The sequence below is a fragment of the Podarcis bocagei genome (assembly GCF_964188305.1).
Source record: "Podarcis bocagei genome assembly, chromosome: 15".
Taxonomy (NCBI): Eukaryota; Metazoa; Chordata; class Lepidosauria; order Squamata; family Lacertidae; genus Podarcis; species Podarcis bocagei.
The window spans coordinates 39,474,181-39,493,646 of record NC_138141.1 but is presented as its reverse complement, the minus strand read 5'-3'; the positions used below and the strand labels follow the sequence as shown (position 1 = coordinate 39,493,646).

The following is a 19,466-nucleotide window of genomic DNA, read 5'->3' as shown; positions in this document are numbered from 1 at the left end:
GGCCATATCCAGCCCCCAGGCCTTAGTTTGCCTACCCATGGTCTAGCTCACTATCATCCATGCCAAGGGTAGCCATCATGGTATAGCCCAGATGTTTTGGACTAACTACAATTCTTGTTGGCACGAGCCAGCATAGCCAATGGTCAGGGATGATGAGAGCCATAATCAATATTGGCTACCCCTGGTCCACTTAGAAGCATAGGATTGTAGAGTTGGAAAGGAGACAGAGGGTCATCTTAATCCACACCCCTGCAATGTGGGAATCTCAAACACATGGTCCTTACATACCGAACCTTGCTTAGCTTTGCAAACATGCTAGAACATTTCCTAATCTTGCCCGGAGATGCTGCAGTTTGGGACCCTATGGCCCTCCAGATGTTGCTGGAATAAAAACCCCATAATCCCTGGTTACTGGCTACATTGGCCCGGGGTTAACAGAAGAAGAGCCCTGCTGGATCAGGCCCATGTGGTCCAGCATCCTGTTCTCACAGTGGCCAACTAGATGCCCCGATGGGAAGCCCACAAGCAGGACCTGAGTGCAACAACACTATTCTCCTCACTTGGGGTTCCCAGCAATTGGCATTCAAAGGCACATTGCCTCAGGCAGTGGAGGTAGAGCACAGCCAACATAGAACATCCTTCTGTGGTGATGGAACTGCAGCATCTCAACCGCATGGCAAGTGCATGTCAACAGGTCGCCAGCTGGAACCCACTCTCTTGTCAAGTTACACAATGTGCACACAAACAAACGCAACAACATGCAAAAAAAAAAAATGTACTTACGCCGGAGAATCTCCCGCTGCTTCCGGACGTACCACGTATAGAGAGCCGCCCGCTTCTGTGTTTTCATGGGCGTCCCCTTGTTGAGATGTTGCGAGAGGTGGGACTGATTCAGTCCAGTAACATCCACCACTTCCCTCTGGGGGATGTTGTGTTGCTGCATGTAACCCTTGATCATCTTCGCCGCTCGCCAAGGGTCCTCGCTAAGAAAGGGGGGAAATGACAGTTAGCCTCTGCTCTGTAGAAGGCACTAGAAGAAATAGTTTTAGGCATGTAAAATGTTTGGAGTGTTGAGGATCAAAAAGTAGGATGGGGAGTTATGCTTCTTCTCTTGAGGGGAAAGCACATTTGCAGAGAAATTTGTTTAAAATTTACCTGATGACTCAACCCAGGGTGGTTCTAAAATATTTGCCGCCTGAGGCTGAATAGCAAAACGGCATGGTTTCCCCCACCCCCAACAAAGGCACCCAGGCCAAAGCGCTGTTTGACAGTGGAACAGACTCCCTCAAGAGGTTGTGGACTCTCCTTCCTTGGAGGTTTTTAAGCAGGGATTGGATGGCCATCTGTCATGGATGCTTTAGTTGAGATTCCTGCATTGCAGAGAGTTCCCCATTCCTCTCAGTAAAAATGCAACAACAACAAATAATTAAATAACTATTTGCTGTCCTTTCACGTCACCCAAAGCATCTGCCCTAGGCAAGCCACTTCACAATGCCTAATGGCAGGGCCGGTCAGAAGCTGACTAGAAGCCATGATGCAATGATGCAGGGCAGAATTAGCCATTCATAGACTCAGGTCTTCAAATAAGCCAAGAAACCCACTTGTACGTATGCAAACACGTACACGAAGTTATTTGTGTTTTGACTTTTATAAAATGAATCATACAGCTACTCTGGGAAATTCTAGATACACATTACTGGTTCTAACTGGAAATCACTCCAAGGCTGACTCAAAGTGTGTGAAGAAGATGCAGAACACTCACAGCCTGAAATTTTACCTCAGATGTGATGGCCTCACATTTGCTCTGCTCACAAGGGCTGGCCTCCGTTGTGAGGTAAAACTTCATGCCCTCATTTTGAGGGAGAAATGTAGTAATTGCCTCTACCTTCCTGATTTTTTAAAAAATCACCAGAGCATGTTGAGTTACTCATAGACCAAATTACAGGTCTCTAGGACATGTGGAAGTAGTCTAATGATGTTGGCATCCCATAAGAGAGTGGCATTTTAATTTCACCCATTATCCCACACTGGGCATTGCAAAATGGCCACTCACCACTATTACCAATATGAAGTCCAGAACAGGGGGCAGTATTTGGGGCTCTGGGGCTCCAGTAGCTGCCTGAGGGTGGCCAGATTCATCTTTGCGATTAATCCACATCTGAGCAGATGCTGAAGCTTCAACAGGTGGACAAAGTGCTTCTTTGTGGGAAGGGGGCGTAAATAAGAGTATCCACCATCTGCACTCAGTGTGGAAATTAAATATAAACTCCTCTTGCCTTCAGTCCCCTCAGAAGTACTCCACACCAAAAAAATTATCCTGCCACATTATTCTTTTAAAATGTCTTTTTATTGCAACAGACCAATATGGCTATACATCTGGAGTTTGTCACTAACCAACTGAAAATGTTACCTCTGAACATTTTCTCACTCTACCAGGGAGTGCACAGTTGACAGTGGCAACTTTTCTTACAAAACCACACCACTTTGCGATCTCTTTTCTTGCCTTGTGTACCCAGAGTTATTGGATGGAAGTCAGGCCCTTTGCCGAGTCACAGAAACGTACGATAGCTACATGCACGAGGTCAGGAAAACACACCAATCCTCCGACAAACATTGGAAGTTGCCCAATCACAGGCGGCTCGCGGGTTTGTGGTTTCGGATAAGTTTTGTCACAGAGTTTACCTGCCCTGCTCTCCCACCCTCAGCGTCTCAGCCATCTTCACAACAAGGATAGGCAAATAAAACCCCACAACATCCTCCCAAGAAATATGCCAAGAATTTATTCTCCTGGATTATTAAAAAAACACACACCCTGGCTCTCTGGATTAAGAAAACCTATCTTAACTATATCTGCACTGACATACAAAGGGGATTTTGCCCAGCCAGGCATTGCAGAGACACAAACTTCTTCCTCCAAAATCTGCCCTTTCCCTCAATGCCGCCCCCACCCCCGCCTGTCTCATATCTGTGAAGGGTTCCTTGTGGGTACATTCTACATGTTTTTGACCCAATAATTGAGCATTTGTGGTGGATTTATCCTGTTTTCATTGGTGCCGTGGGGCTTCCCTAGTGGTACATCCCATTATTGCTGTCTGGAAGGGGTACAGCGCAACAAAAGCAGAGCAAAAATAAACCAGAATATTGGCGGTATAATAAAGCAATGGGATTTCAGGAGGCAGTTGCAGGATATGTGTTGTTTGGCAATGAAGCAGCAGGCACAAACAGCGTTGAAAAGCAGGACAATGTGGGACTGACCCCAATACTAAAATGATCAAAAATAATCATGAACACACAATAAAAAGGGTGTCTGGGGGTATCCCAAGTTACAAAGTGCCTCTAGACTCTGTTACTTTTTCTTCAGCAGGCTAACAGCACTGTTATTACTAACCAGCAACAAAATGTCGTTGTATGAAGTGTTTCTCCCACACCCAAGAATCCTAAGAACTGTTGTTTACCCCGAACAGCTACAATTCCCAATATTCTTTGCAGGGTGAGGGAATGTGATCTAAATGTGCTTTTAATTGTATGGCGTTTATGGAGCCTGTGCCAGCCATACCTTCCTCCACAGTACTCCAATCTGCTCCCCTTCCCCTCCAGTTCTTCATTTCCCTCCCCATCCACATTGCCATGAGTCCCAAAGTCCAGCAAGGCTCAGGAGTGGAGTGGCAGACCTTAAGATGACGGAGGATGGGAAACAGGAGGATGAGGCCAGGGTGGAATCTAGACACACATAAAAAACGTTCTGAAAATGATTTTTTAAAAGCGTTTTTAAAAATACATTGAATTTTCCATAAGGCTCACCATCGCCATCTAGTTTCACAATCGTATATTGCATGTAAAACACACTCCAAACATTTTATTTTCAGCTGTATAGCTGAATCTCAGGGAAAGGGACTGGAGGAGGCATGTACTTCCCCCTTTCCTGGATAAAGCTTGTCCTTGCTGAGGAACCAGGACTCCCATCTCCCCTCTTCCCTCATGAGGACATGAGCCAGCTACTGAATCCACGGAGGATGCCAGCCAACCACTAGGGCTGGAGGAACCAGAGTCAGAAACCCTGGAGAGATGCTGCCAATCAGTGTGGGCAATACTGAGCAGGACATATTAATGGTCTGACTCAGCTACCTGTGTCCCTAACATAGTGAGCAAGCTTTCTTGAGTTCCTACGAAAGGCATTCTTATCATGCTGTTATTACTTCTGGTTTTATTATTATTATGAACCAACAAGGTACCTGAAAGCTTAATAGCAATAACGACTTGTTGCATAAAACAGTGAGGTGGTCAGACCAATGTCCCCACTGTGGAAGGACGTGTGGATCCAGAATTGGCCTCCACAGTCACTTACAGACTCATTGTTAAAATCGTGATTATGGAAGACAATCTTATTCGGCTACGAGTGATCGCCGAAGAAGAAGCATACACATTGAAAGCACATTTATAGCATATTTCCCCCCTCCCCCAATACTGGGAAATGTAGTTTGTTAAGAGTGCTGGGAATTGTAGCTCTGGGTGTAAACTACTGTTCCCAGAATTCTTTTCAGTGTGTGCGCTTTAAATGTATGGTGAGTACGCTGTCCTAGATGCTCTTGAAGAATAATCGTATGTGTCATGAAACGTGTGTCCATACTCCCTAAATCAAGGATGGGTCTTCCAGGTATTGGGCTACCTTCCACCATAGCAGTCAACTTTTCGCTTTTCTTGCGAGGAATCCTATTCGGAATAAGGGAATTTCCCTTTAAAAAAGGGAAACATTGACAGCTATGCCTTCAACCCCAGCCAGCAGAACCAGTGATTATGACAGCCATAGTCCAGCAGCACCTGTAGAGCCACGGGGTCACCGCCCCTACCCTAGGTGGCAAAATAAGTTCTCATAGGATGGATGTGTGCTTATTATTTTGTGCTCATCACCCGGTACACAGCGGGCCTGTGGGCGGGCCTGAACTAGGCTCCCTAATGCCAGCCTCTTCTCCAGGTACAAAGGCTCCCTTTAAAGCAAACAGGGACCTGGTTGCAAAAGCCTCTTCGGGGCCATGGGATTGATCTTTTGTTTGCACAGGAGGGAAACTTTGCCCTGACACTGGAAACCCTGGAGTACTAAGGGCAGGGGTTCTGTGGGTCTTCTCCATCCAAAACTGCACCAGGGGAGAGGACTGAGCCTGCAATGGCATCGTGATTCAGGTTGTGTTTCCTCAGCTGAGGTCTACCTCTTCACTGCTCTTGGATATTGATTTGATCCAGGGGAGGGGAGCCTCTGGCTCAGAGGCTGGAAATGGGCTTCCAATTCTCTTTATCAGGCACGTAGGAGTCTCTGCAGCCCATGCCAGTCACTGGTCTACCTTGGGTGTTTTGTTTAGCTGGAATCTGTTCTTGAACTATGATAATATCTCCTCCTTGCCCGGATGAGAGAAGTGAGTGGTTGTGCATGGGCAGGAACACCTGGTTTATTCATAGTTGGAATGTTGGCTATTCCACAAAGGTAAAAGCCACATATCTCTCTTGCTCTGCCCACTTTTGTTTCTGGCTCCATCAACTTTTTCTCTGGCCTCTCTCTACTATGGGCATGTGGCCCCTGGAAAGCTGCTCACGAGAGAAAGTGGCCCTTGCGCCCCTCCCAGGTCAGCTTGTGAAAAAGTTAAGCAATCACAGTAAAACAGATTAAAAGAAATACATTAAAATGAGAATATTAAAAGCAGTCAGCTGTTTTTTTAAAAAAATAGTAATCAGGGCAAAAGCAATGTACAGACTATTTTAAAGCCGTGTGTGTGTGTGTGTGTGTGTGTGTGTGTGTGTGTGTTGAAAGACGGCACATCCATTGCATTGAATATTTATACTGTTTTTAATGGGATTTTTATGGCTTCTTTTATGTCTTCTATTGTGTTTTGCAATAAAAGAAGCAATAAGAATACAATTGAAAATCATTCAACATCAAACACAGTGAACGGCAATCAACAGAAGACACAGAAAAACCCACCAAGAGACCCTAAGCAATTTTCAAATGGTCTGTGCGGGTAAAAAAAAAGAGGAAGGAACCGCTGCTCTAATATTAATATAGGTTATAGGTCCCCAATGGACCAGGAAGTTGCATCTCTGGGTGGCCTTCAAACGGCAAACTTCTGTTTGCTTTTTAATTATGCACTGAAGACTGGTCTCTTTTGGTTGTCTGCTTTATGAGCCATGAGAACACACAATTTAGTCAAGTCACAAGAACTGTCATTACAGTCCACCACCCCCACCCCTCCACCCCATGACTGGGGGGGGGGGGGCGGGGGAGAGGAAGAAAGAAAGAAACAGCTTTTAGGCTGAACAGCACCAGGTAAGCTATACTGTGACATCTCTGACTCAATCCAGTTCATAACCAGTCTGCACTCATCAGCTGTTGAAAATCACCTCCTACCCCAACACAGAAGGGAAAAAGACAAAAGAAACAGGTGATCAAGTAAGGTGGGGAACCTCAGGCCCAGAAGTCAAATGTGGCCTCCAGACCTCTCTGTCTGGCCCTCAAGAAGTCTCACCCCACACCTCACCCCCCAGCATAGTATTGCACCCAAAATCTTTTTTGCCTGTCTGGAATGCGTCCTTGGACTGTGATAACGCCTCTCACTTGCCTGGATGAAGGATAGAGAGAGGGGTGGGAGTGTGTGTAGGAAACAGTCAACTACTATACAAAGGTAATATTTACAGTTGCTGCTTAGACCACTTTTACCTTTAGCCCCACCCACCACTGGCCCCTGCAAGGTTGATCAGTAGGGAATGAAGACCTAGGAGTGAAAAAAATTCCCCAGTCCTGAATTACTGGGATGGGTGGGAAAGGATCTGTTCCACAACACAGGTCCTCCCCTACCAAACTACCCAAAATTATGTCCCAGGTGCATGATAATTCCTCAACAGTGTCTATCTTTGCTTGTTACATGTTTCAAAAGGGGAGGGGGATAAAGACAACAAGGTCTATAGAGACTGAGCTGGATTTCCACTCCCTTCCCTTCCTGTCCTTTTCCCCTTGTGTGAATCATTATCATCCTCATTAGCCTGTGGGCAGGGACTGTCTTGATTTAATTCCTGCATTGAACAAGATGACCCATGAGGTCCCTTCTAACTCTGTAATTTTATGATTCTATGAAATGATTATATGTAAGCTGCCCTGGGCGCCTTTTTGCCTGAAGAGTGGGGTACAAGGGCACAAAACAGATAAATAAATACCATAATAATCCCTGTACCACATGCTACAATGCAACCCTATGGAAGCCTGTACAAGCAGAGCTTTCCAAACTTTTCATGCTGGTGACATGCATAATTTCACGATACAGTAATTCAGTTTTACTAGCAAACCAGAGGTTCAACTAACCCCTTATAAGAGATATGGACAAATATGGCACAACACACTTACACACTGCAGCTGACACACTAAAGCAGCGGTCAGCAAATTTTTTCAGCAGGGAGCCGGTCCACTGTCCCTCAGACCTTGTGGCAGGCCGGACTATTTTTTTTTTTTGGGGGGGGGGGGAATGAACGAATTCCTATGCCCCACAAATAACCCAGAGGTGCATTTTAAATAAAAGCGCGCATTCTACTCATGTAAAAACACCAGGCAGGCCCCACAAATAACCCAGAGATGCATTTTAAATAAAAGGACACATTCTACTCATGTAAAAATACCCTGATTCCTGGACCGTCCACGGGCCAGATTTAGAAGGCAATTGGGCCTGATCCGACCCCCGGGCCTTAGTTTACCTACCCATGCACTAAAGTGTTGCGACACACAGTTTGGAAAGCTCTGCTGTACTGGGAAATGGAGCTGTAATTTAGAGATGAACTAAATACCATTTGTATTATAAAACTGCAATCACAAACAACATGATTTGTGCTTTCTTACTCCTTTCATCCCAATTCTCAATATATAATTTACTCAAGAAGGAAGGAAAGATTGGAATATTATTTTGGAAAGGACAAGCAGGCCACTAATCTACTACTTCCCAAAGCAATTTAGAAAATATCATCTCAACAATATATTCTGTTCTTTCCCTTCTTTTCTACAAACTACTCTCTGGTCTTCAGCAGATCAAGATCACTAAAAATAATGGGTGGCGTTGGGGAATTAGACTGCATTTAGGACAGGCAAATTCTAAATGACTAAGGAAAATACAAGATATAGCAACTCGGATCCAAGGACAGGGATAGCTGCTCTAGTTTGTGTAAAGACCGGTTACAGTACAGATGTCAAAATCAGAAGGAAAATGCCATGAAACTGAATGGGACTTACTCGCAGGTTAAACGCATGCAAAGGTTTGTAGCTCTGCAGCGCGCAATCCTATGCAGCTCTCCTCAAAAGTAAGTCCCATTTAGTTCAGTGCGACTGAGTCCCAGGTAAGAAGAAGAAGAAGTTTGGATTTGATATCCCGCTTTATCACTACCCTAAGAAGTCTCAAAGCGGCTAACATTCTCCTTTCTCTTCCTTCCCCACAACAAACACTCTGTGAGTGGGGCTGAGAGACTTCAGAGAAGTGTGACTGGCCCAAGGTCACCCAGCAGCTGCATGTGGAGGAGCGGGGAATCAAACCCGGTACACCAGATTACGAGTCCACCGCTCTTACCCACTACACCACACTGGCGTGTATAGCAGGGCGGCAGAATCTTTTTTTAGCCTGAGGGCCACATTCCCTACTGAGCAACTTCCCGAGGGCCTTATGCATATGATGGGCATGGCAAAAGCACGCAGAACAACAAATGTACATTTTACCTTTGTGCTAGGAGATTTGTTTCTACACACGCAGGTGCCGTAAATAACAATGGTAGCAACAGAACCCCCATTATCCTGGAATGGGAATTGTAAAACAAAACAGAACACCTGTTTTCATATTTTTCTTCTCATCAGCCATGAGCTCCATACCTTGTTCAGTGGAGTTCAAATGAGGGGCATCCTGGATTATGGGTTATTATAAACCTGAGCGTTTTTACCTCTGTGTCACAGATTGAAGATAACCCCTGTTTGGCTGTGGTTGAGTCAAGTTGTTTACAATGTATGTTTAGTATTTTCAGACCTCCCTAGCAGGGAATGAAGATACGCCCAAGCGTACAAGGAAAGGCTGGTGTTAAATATTAAGGAAAACCATGGATCTAGATGAGCAGTTTGGCAATTAACAGCCAGCTGAGGAAAATTAGGGAATCTCCTTCCTTATAGGTTTTTAAGGGAAAGTTTAGTGTAGCTTTGATTGAGTGTTTTGGGTACTGCCTTGGTTATCCATTATCCAACTCCCTTGAACTCTCAATTGAGGCCAAATCAGATATTTTTCATTTCTTCTCTCTCTTAGAAATATGAATATGCATTAAAAATAGGACTGCCTAATATGAAAAGATCGCAAGGCGATTTACAACAACGTTCATTAAAAATACAGTAACAGCATTAAAATAAATCCGACAGCAGTTAGCACAAAATTTATCTAAAAGGTTTTGACAAACTGCTGGGACTAGTCCTTCAAGCAATGTGTTCAGCACAGGTCAGGCGTTACACTTTTATTGCACAGCTGTGCTCGTTGTGTGATGTCTGCAACATCGCGAGTGCAAATAGACAGTGCCAGAGGTAATCTCACAGAAGGGATTTTGCTAACACACACCATACCCTTTCTAATGCAATGCTTTTCAAGGGAATAAAATCCACCACTTCAAATTAGAATAAACTTACATATGCTAGGAACTGTTCAGGGATGGATCCAATTGCCTAGAAGGGTGAGCAGGCTCTGCCTTGCTGGAGAAGGCTGCATCTCAGTGGTAAGAGCATCTGCTTTGCAGGCAGAAAGTTACATGATCCCTAACATCTTCAGAGGGACGTGGGTGGCGCTGTGGGTTAAACCACAGAGCCTAGGACTTGCTGATCAGAAGGTTGGCGGTTCGAATCCCCGTGACAGGGTGAGCTCCCGTTGCTCGGTCCCTGCTCCTGCCAACCTAGCAGTTTGAAAGCACATCAAAGTGCAAGTAGATAAATAGGTACCACTCCGGCGGGAAGGTGAACGGCGTTTCCATGCGCTGCTCTGGTTTACCAGAAGCGGCTTAGTCATGCTGGCCACATGACCCGGAAGCTGTATGCCGGCTCCCTCGGCCAGTAAAGCGAGATGAGCGTCGCAACCCCAGAGTCGGCCACGACTGGACCTAATGGACAGGGGTCCCTTTACCTTTACCTTTAACATCTTCAGAAGGGGTTGGGAGAGCTTTCCTGCCAGATGTCCGATGTTAATTAAGTCATCCAGCAGAGGTTGGTCACCTATGAGCTAGGTATTCCCATTATTATTATTATTATTATTATTATTATTATTATTATTATTCAATTAATTTATTAATCACCTAAACCACCGTCTCCAGGTGATTTACACATAAATAATTTAAAATCGTTTAAAAGCCAAGAACAACAAATACATATAAAACAAGAATAAAACTGTTACAAATGAACACTAATGGTAAAGACCCATTTGTCCATTTACCCACTGGAACAAGCAAGTCTTCAGCTTTTTCTGGAAAGTGCAGATTGTGGGTGCCTTTTGTATCTCAACAGGAAAAAGCTATTCCACAGGGCAGGGGAAGCCACACGAAAAGCCCTGCTGCTCCGCATTACCATCGAGGGAACTTCTGTAAATGTTGGACCTTGCATAAAAGACGGTCCCCGAAGTTTGCAGTGAAGGAATAAGGCAATCTCTCAAGTAGCCGTGGCACTGAAATCTTGAACTTGGTTCAATAGCAAATCGGCAGCCAGCTTGCAGATCCTGAAAGCAAGCTGTTATATGCTGGCAATAGCTTGCCTCCAGCAAGCAACCTTGCCGCTGCATTCTGCACCAACTGCAGCCTCCAGATCAGTCCCAAGGGTAGCCCCATGTAGGGTGCATTGCAGTACTCTAACCGTGAGGTTACCAATGCACAGACAACTGTGGTCCAGATATCCCAAGCCAGGAATGGCCATAGCTGTCTTACCAACAAAAACTCCCTAGCTACCAAGGACAGCTGCACCTCCAGTGACAGAGCTGGATCTCAGAGCACCCCCAAACTGCTGCTCCTTCAAGGGGACTGTGATCCCATCCAGAGTAGGACCTGGGATCTACTCACCCACAGACCCTCTGTCTTGCCAGTATTCAGACTCCGTTTGCGAACATGGGAAAGACAGAAAAGGCAGCCCTTCACATGACAAGCTATAGCTGCTGAAATCCCTCTTCTAAACCGGTATTAATAGTGCAGGAACAGTACCATCTTTTACACCATCATTAAGGTGGTCTACAGCCATACTACCCTGAACACACCTGATCTCGGAAGCTAAGCAGGGTCAAGCCTGGTTAGTACTTGGATGGGAGACCAATATTGAGGGGTAGGATCCCTGCAACTTTCCACCTTAGTCACAAAGTGGTTTTCAAAACACTTCATTCAGATTAATAAACGTTGGCACTTTCTAACACTCACAACCCAACCAGAGGCAGTTTTAGGGAAGCGTGACTGGTTGGCTGCAGTGTAGAACAGGGGGGGGGCGCCAAATTTTAGCATCACATGACCCCACCCTGCTTTTCCTACCATCAAGAGGGAGCTTATCTCCTCACTTTTGGGGGGGCTGACGTGGGGGTGTTAGTCTTGCAAGAGCCCAGAAGTGATATAAGTCAAAATAAATAAAAAAATAAATAAATTGTCCAGTAGCACCTTAGAGACCAATTAAGTTTGTTCTGGGTATAAGCTTATACCCAGAACAAACTTAGTTGGTCTCTAAGGTGCTACTGGACAATTTTTAAATTTATTTTGACTGCGTCAGACCAACATGGCTACCTACCTGAATCTAATAATATAAGGACTGGCTGGCTGGACCATCCAATCTAGTCCAGCCTTTCTTTGCAGCAGGAACTAGCCAGATGTCCCAAGGGCAGAGATAGGGAACCTGTAACCACCAGATGTTGCTGAACCACAGCTCCCATCATCCATGACCACTGGCTATGCTGTCTGGGGCTGATGGGATTTGAAGTCCAATGGCATCTAGCAGGCTTACAGGAAATTGTTTTTTGTAGCAGTTCCCCTATTAGCGTCCTTTGATTTCACAGTTCCATTTTCACCTCCACTCCCCGCACAAGCACGAGAGTCTATTAATCTCAGGGTCATGAGCAAAAGATCCCTGCATTGCAGGCGGTTGGACTAGATGACCCGCGTGGTCCCTTCCAGCTCTACCGTTCTATGATTCTAAGGAGGGGGTGCCCCTTTCAACCAGCCACAAATGTGAATCCAGCACCACCATATGACAGGAAAGGCCCTAGCTCAAGGGTACAACATCTGCCTTGCATGCAGAACTCCCCACATTCAATCTGCATCATATCTCCAGGTAGGGCTGGAAGAGACCCCTGCCTGAAACCATGGAGAGCAGCTGTCAGTCAGTGTAGACAACACTGGTCTAGAGGAACCATTGGTCTGACTTAGTATAAGGCTGATTCCTGTGTTCCAGGTAAGGTAAAGGTAAAGGGATCCCTGACCATTAGGTCCAGTCGTGACTGACTCGGGTTGCAGCGCTCATCTCACTTTATGGGCCGAGGGAGCCGGAGTACAGCTTCCGGGTCATGTGGCCAGCATGACTAAGCCGCTTCTGGTGAACCAGAGCAGTGCATGGAAACGCCGTTTACCTTCCCGCCAGAATGGTACCTATTTATCTACTTGTAATTTGACGTGCTTTCGAACTGCTAGGGACTGAGCAACGGGAGCTCACCCCATCGCGGGGATTCGAACCACCGACCTTCTGATCGGCAAGCCCTAGGCTCTGTAGTTTAACCCACAGCGCCACCCGTGTCCCTGTTCCAGGTAAGACTGGGTGCTAACTGGAATGACCTGCCTTGGAGCGAATTGACTAGAGCTGGCCAGGCCAAGGCAATATTTGAGGAGCCTTCCTGCAAGAGCACAACTACCATGCTTCTGCTTATTTATTTAAGAGTGTGCTTTGAAAGACGTGGCAGCGGCGGGAAATCTCTGTGTAGGCTTTCCCTCTTCACTTCTTAACCAACCAACATCTCCCCCCACCGCTACACAGAGACACATGTGGGTACATACACAAAACCAGGATTTGATTTACAACCTCGCCAATGAATAACCCTCCCCCCCCTCTCTCTTTTTTTAATCGCAAGCTCTTGTGTATCTTTCTGTTGATGATTTATAGAAATAAATTAATAACAGCCAGTCCCCACGTGCTGGAAGTTTATGTTCTCCAGTATCTTCCACGCCATCGGATTTGGGTCAGATTTATTTAAACGTAAGAACTGCTTCATTGTACGGATCAAGGGAAAGTGTCCATCATTCTTGGCTCTTGACAAGCTGGGCAACCTCCCCTTGAAAGACATGAGTTTCAGAACCCTTGGCAAGATATGAACTTCCCCTACTATCAGTACCAAGCAGCTGTGACCCAGAGGTAGACTGCTCCAGACTTGGGAGGCTCCATTTTGCCATACATCCTAACATTTGATAATACACCAAAACACACGCACCAAAACCATCATTTTGGTGGACTGAATATTTGCAACAATATCTGCCAAAATAAAATAATATGAAAACTTGGGAATTTGGATGAAAGCCCTCCATAAAAATGGGTTTGGTCCTCTCTGCATGTTTTCTATGCTGTGCAAAGGCACTCCAAACTGGTTCCTGCTTCGTGGAACAGAGTTAAAATGCAGTCACTGAAGAAATGATCCTGCTTGCTGCTGGGGGGTCTTTCCCGTGGAATTCTCCTAGGCTGCAATCCCCACTGAATTTACTTCTGAGTAAGTTCGCCCTGGGAATCCTATGCCCACACTTCCCTGGGAGCCCAACTCATTGAACTCAACGGGCTTAGCTTCTAAGTAAATACGCATTCATTGGATCAGACTGTTACGAACCGGTCCGAGCGTGGATCGAGAGAGGCCTGGCCCTCTTGCGAATGGAGATCATTCAGATCAATGGGAAACTGACCAGATTAGGAGCCACAAAACGCCTTGCCAAATCCCTTTAGCCTGCAAGAGATGCCAAGGGTCTCTCTCTCCCAGAAGGGCGCGGCCTGATCTTGTGCGTGCTTACTCGTGAGTCAGCCCCGGACTTCGCTTCCTCTTCCTTTCTAATCGAGGAGCCGTGGATAAGATTGCAGCCTCTACAACGTTGAGGCCGCAATCCTAGATTGGGGGTGGGGGGGGCGGTGTTTCTTTCTGAGGACAGACATGTTGAAAGAGCACCGTACTGCGCATTTCCAAATGCTCGGGCAGCACGTATACAAATGTTCCGGTTTTATGATATGGCGTGTAAACGGGCCAGCGGTGGGGCTTCTGGTCCCTGCTCTCTCGGAGCTGTTAAAATGAGGCAGAGTGGTTTCAAGCCTTTTTTATTCCAGAGTTTGTCCAAGACAATTGGATTGACATACTGGCCTGAAAATCTCAGGGGGTTAGGAGGTTTTTTTGGGGGGGGAGGAGGAAGAAGGTTGTCCGTTCCCCAAACCCACCCCTCGTGACATTTATTACCCATACGTAAATTGCACTGAAAATCAAGGGAAGTTTGCTACGTCCAAATGGGACCGGAGTGTTTCTTTGGGGCGATATGCCTACCAGTTTAAACCAAGCAGTTGGGTATTTACCGGAAAGTAAACCTCCTTGAACTCACCGGGGTTGACTTTTGGACAAAGGCGCGCGCAGGATCTGCCTCTTATATATAGGCTGTTAAAAAACGCTTACTCAGAAGTAAGCGCCTTTGGAAATAAACGAAGGAAACTTGGTTAAGATCCGGCCACAAAAGAAGAAACGTGGTCTCCGGGATGAACTTCCCCAGGCAGCCCATAGGATCCAAAAGTGTGGCCTTGTTCTGGTAGGTTTACAGTACTCTGAAGTAAGCCACAGTTTCTCTTGGATGGGAGTAGGGAGTTGCTTCCAAAGTAAACGGGCAATAGTAGATTGCAGCCCACACAGCCCCCGTTCCTGACCACCTTTGTTCGGAAAAGCCCCGTTCACTAAATCCTATGCTGCCCAGTTAAAATTGGAGGAAGCGCGACTGAACTCCCTGGAACTTGCTGCCGAGTAAATTATACGCTGGATCGGGTGCCAAAAAGTACCTTAATAATTCAGGCTGCGATCCTCAAAACATTAAGCATATCCCACTGAACACACTTCAACGAAATTGAATTATACGAAACAAATCGTTCAATAAACTACTGAATTTCCTGGATTCTGTTTAAAAAACAAGGCACCTCATATTTTTTCCAATTAAATAGCTTTTTTTTAAAAGCAGGATGGGAATAATGGGAAATATATTTATGCTTGGCTCTCCTAACCTAACCTAATTCTAGTCAATTACATTCCATCAGAATAAATCAAGAAAAAAGTATTATTATTTTTTTAAAAAAAGTTACCTTTAGACTGAAAGCCATTTTTGAGCTGTTGGCTTCTAGGCCGCCGAGGAGAGTCGAGCTAAACCGGGAAGAAATCCCCAGCTTCTCTTTAAATTGAGGCGTGGGGTTAATAAATAGCAGAGTTTATTTAGTTGATATTTTGCTAAAGGAAAAAAAAAATCGTAAACTACGCGGGATAATTAGTAACCAACTTGTCAAAGCCGTTCAGCTGACTTTCAGTTGGGAGATACACACATATTTATAAGATCTTTAGCTAACAAATCGAAGGGAAGAGAAGAGGAACTTGGACTGGAGAAGGGGATGGAAGCAAACGAGGTGCTTATTTGACAAAAGAAAAGTTTTTGCAGAGAGAGGAGGGAGGGAAATCTTACTAGGAAGTGGAAGGGTTTACTCGGAGTTAATTATTATTAGATTCCCTTTTAATCAAACTCACACTTCTCTCTCTGGGGCCTACCCACAAATATATTTCCACTACTACTACTATTACTAGTTGTTGTTGTTGTTGTTATATACCCCTTAACAACAAACTCCCACTTCTCTTTATGGACTTTATATCGCTATTATGATTGATTATGATGGATGGCTTCTTGACTAGATGATGGCAGATTATTATTATTTATTATGGATTATCATGCTTATGATTTGTCTTTAGAAAAGCAACTGAGGAGTATATATCTACACACACACACACAAACACAAATATTATATATTCAACAATATGGGTCAGACAACGTTGTATAAGAGCGACTTCGGAAAAGTTGGCCGCTTGTCGATATTCATGTACATATATAGGTGCTGAAAATTCCCCACCGTGTGTGTGTTTCATGAAAACATTGTATATTCATCAATATGAATTAGAGAATGTCAGCGAATCCCACAAAACTTGGCCACTTCTCGACATTGCGTCGATGTTGCCAATTCCAGGCAGTCTTTGGGAATAAACGAAAACTCGATTATATGCACGGGTATAATACGCCGAGGTTAACCAAAGCTAATCGCCAGCGATTTGTGTCTGAATCACAAGGAGTTGCCTGCCTAGTTTCCGACCGTCCCGCAATTCACCTGAGACTGTCAAAATCCACCAAATTTTTGACCTTCACGAATGACACGTGCGTCATCCATATAACGCGTGCAATGCCTAATTAAGGCACGACATAATACATACGTATCTAGCAGTTGTGATTATCTACTCTATGTATACGGTATTATACAAATTATGTACACACAGGTGCACGCTCACACGAAGAATAGCGCATTTAAACAAGATGATGTGAAATAAAGGAAGAATTCCCACGTTATTCCACCCCCCCCTGAAATTATCCCCCTCCCTCCCTCAAGCGGTTTAAGTCTCGTCCTTCTTCCCTTTTGGCCTTCACCTTGGGCAAAGAAGCGTCCGAGGGGAGGGGCAGAGGGCAGCTGGAAACTCAACTTCTAGGTAAGTCGATTTCAAAAAGCACAACCACAAGAACAGCTGTAGCAGCGGAGCAGCCACTGGGCTCTTTTGCGTCTTCTCAGAAAAAAACCCTGCAGCGAAATCCTAGGCGAATTTCGCTCATTTCCTTGCATTCTATGGGACTTACTCTCCCCTAAGCGTGGCTAATATTTCGGCTTTTCTATTTTTAAAAAGTTCCAGTCCAAATATTACTTTTCCTCCCGCTTAACCTGTTGAAATGGCGGGTGAAATCATGGTAAGTGGTTTAGAGGGTTTTTTTATTTTCGATTTTGAGCAATCTACAATTTCTGTAAAATAATAATAATAAAAACATTGTATATACCCCGCTTACCGTGACAATTTGTTTACTAGCTTGCTGGGCGTGAGAGGGAAGGGTTTCACGTGAGGGGGTTCTGGGAAGGCGGGAGTTTTTCATTTCTCTTGGACTTGCACCCCTAAAACAGGCTCTCTGAGTAAGGAAGACCCCACTCAACACAGTGGACTAACTCCCGGGTAAAACACGCACAAGATCCAGGAAGCCTGCATGGCAATCAGTTTTCATGCATTTAAAAGGGGGTGGCAGAATAAGGGGAACACCTCAGTCCTGCATCCAGACCAGCCTTCTCAAATTGCGCGCGGGTGAGGCATATGTATGCTGGCCACGGGGATCACAACAACGCGGTTGGGCAAACTTTTTTTGTGGTGGGTGGGTTCCCCAATCGATCCATGTTTCAATAGGAGACATGAAATAAATGGGGATGCACTGTGGGGGCGAAGAGGGGGAGTTTAAATGGAAACTTCTAAAACGACTCCACCCCCCATTTTTCTTTAAGCGTTCCGTGCTCTATTTAAAAAAGAGTTTTTGCGCCAAAGGCTCCCGCCGGCTTCGAACGCTCCCTCCGACCGAACGTTCCGTTTATCCGAACGTTCCATCCTCCCCTTTTGATCTGGACGTTCCATCGGAGCCCGGGTATCCGTCCGTCCGTCCCCGCTGCCCAATTTTTACCTGATCATCCTCTCCACTTCGGCCCTTTGCTCGGCCGCCTCCTCGGTGTTGAGCGCCTGCAGCTCGCGGAGGATCTGCGGGGTGTCGAAGTCATCCCCGTCGTCGGAGCCTTCGTCCCCGGACAGTTTGTCCTTGCCGTGCCCGTTGGTCAGCGTGTGGAAAACCGGCTTGCTGTCCACGTCGGGGCCGCCGCCGCCGCCGCTGCTGGGCGAGAGCTGCAAGTTTTCCAGTTTGACCCCGTAGGCGCCGTTGCTGGCGGCGTTGCTATTCCCGCTGGCGGTGCCGGAGGTGGGCATCAGCTCCTCCAGAGCTTGGATCAGGACCTCTTTGGTCACCCCCGAGGTGAGGAGCGCTTCGAGAAGTTCTTGCTGCAGAGCGCTCAATTTGGACACCATTTTAAACCAGGGGGGAAGGAGAGAGAGAAAAGGGAGGGAAAGGGGGGGAGGGTTAGGGAAGGGGTGAGGAAAGAGACCGTCCAAAAAAACCCCGACCCTCAGAAATCCAGCTTTGCTTCCCTTTCGGATGGTAACCCCCCGAATCTCCAGTCTTGACACCTGTTTCTGCCGAGAGGATCACTGGAGAATCACCCTCGAAGGATGCCTCGGCCGGCCTCTACTCCAATTTGATGATCTCCATTAGGCAATATAAGATATGCAAATGAAGTGGGCAGGCGGGGGCATTCTTGCAGCATGCAAATGATGGGCAAGGGGGGTGGTACTGGGCAGGAGGGGAGGGGGAGAAGGAGAGAGGGAGTCGCACCACGATTCTCTCCCCTGCCCGGAGTCTAGAATTGGCTGCGCTCAGAACCAGGGTGTCTAAGAGATCGCCAAATCTTTTTCCTCTTCTTCTTCACTGTACTTTGAACCTGTTTAGGGAGAGAGTGAGAGGGAGGGTGAGGTGAGCTATCATGGGCGACCGAGAGTCTCTCCTTCTTGTGGGGAGGGGGGAGCTAATCTGGAAACCGCTGGGGAGATTAGATCGATTCGCCTCGTCGTGTAAACTCAAAAAATTGAGCTAAGCGTGCAGGATCGAAACCTTCCCACAACCCCCCGTTCGCTTAAAAAGAAAATAAATTGGGGAAAGATGGGTCCCGATCCCTTGACCGGCTCTGCCGGGATCACAGTTTCACCGTTGTCTTAAAATAGTGGCTTGGTCAATTTCACGTTCCGTTTTTATAGCTATAACTCCCCAGATTTCTTTCTATCTCCTTCGATTTCTTTTTGGATTCAAGTCTGGTAAGGAAAACCTTGACAGGACAAATATTACCTGTCACTTCGCAAGGTAGAAGAACCTACCAAATTATTATTATTATTTATTTCTCCTTCTTATGCCCCGACTACTCACTACCAGTTCCAATTTTCTGAGGTTCATTAGAGAGAAATTTGTCAAGACTTAAAACAACGGCAGAAGCCGTTTGAGATGTATGTATTTTTATATTCAAGATCTGGGTCCAAATTTGAACTATAGAAAACAATATATTGCATGATTAAACTGGTCAAAACATATATACTTCAAATGAAATATGATAATATTTCATTTAAAAATACTTCCACGTTGGTGAATTTGTTGGTTTTTATTTGCAGCCCAGATCCACTTTCTTGAGAATAAGTTGAATTGAAATTAGGAATAGTTATTTTCACTTGAAAAAATAAGTTGCAAGAATGCATTAG

At 45.7% G+C, this 19,466-nt stretch overlaps 1 protein-coding gene across 3 annotated transcripts in view; it reads right to left on the bottom strand.

Moving 5' to 3' along the window:
- HNF1B (HNF1 homeobox B) overlaps positions 1 to 19,265 on the bottom strand; it is a 58,375-nt gene extending 39,110 nt beyond the window's left edge. The window contains exons 1-2 of one of the 3 annotated variants that reach the window (XM_081173023.1): positions 17,797 to 19,265; positions 784 to 983 (exon numbers count right to left, since the gene is read on the bottom strand). In XM_081173023.1, coding sequence (XP_081029149.1) covers positions 784 to 983; positions 17,797 to 18,191 — 595 coding nt within the window. In that variant the 5' untranslated portion in view covers positions 18,192 to 19,265. The remainder of the gene's footprint in view (positions 1 to 783; positions 984 to 17,796) is intronic. The other 2 variants (XM_081173024.1, XM_081173025.1) reach the window with 2 other exon arrangements.
- Between the last annotated feature and the right edge of the window lie 201 nt (positions 19,266 to 19,466).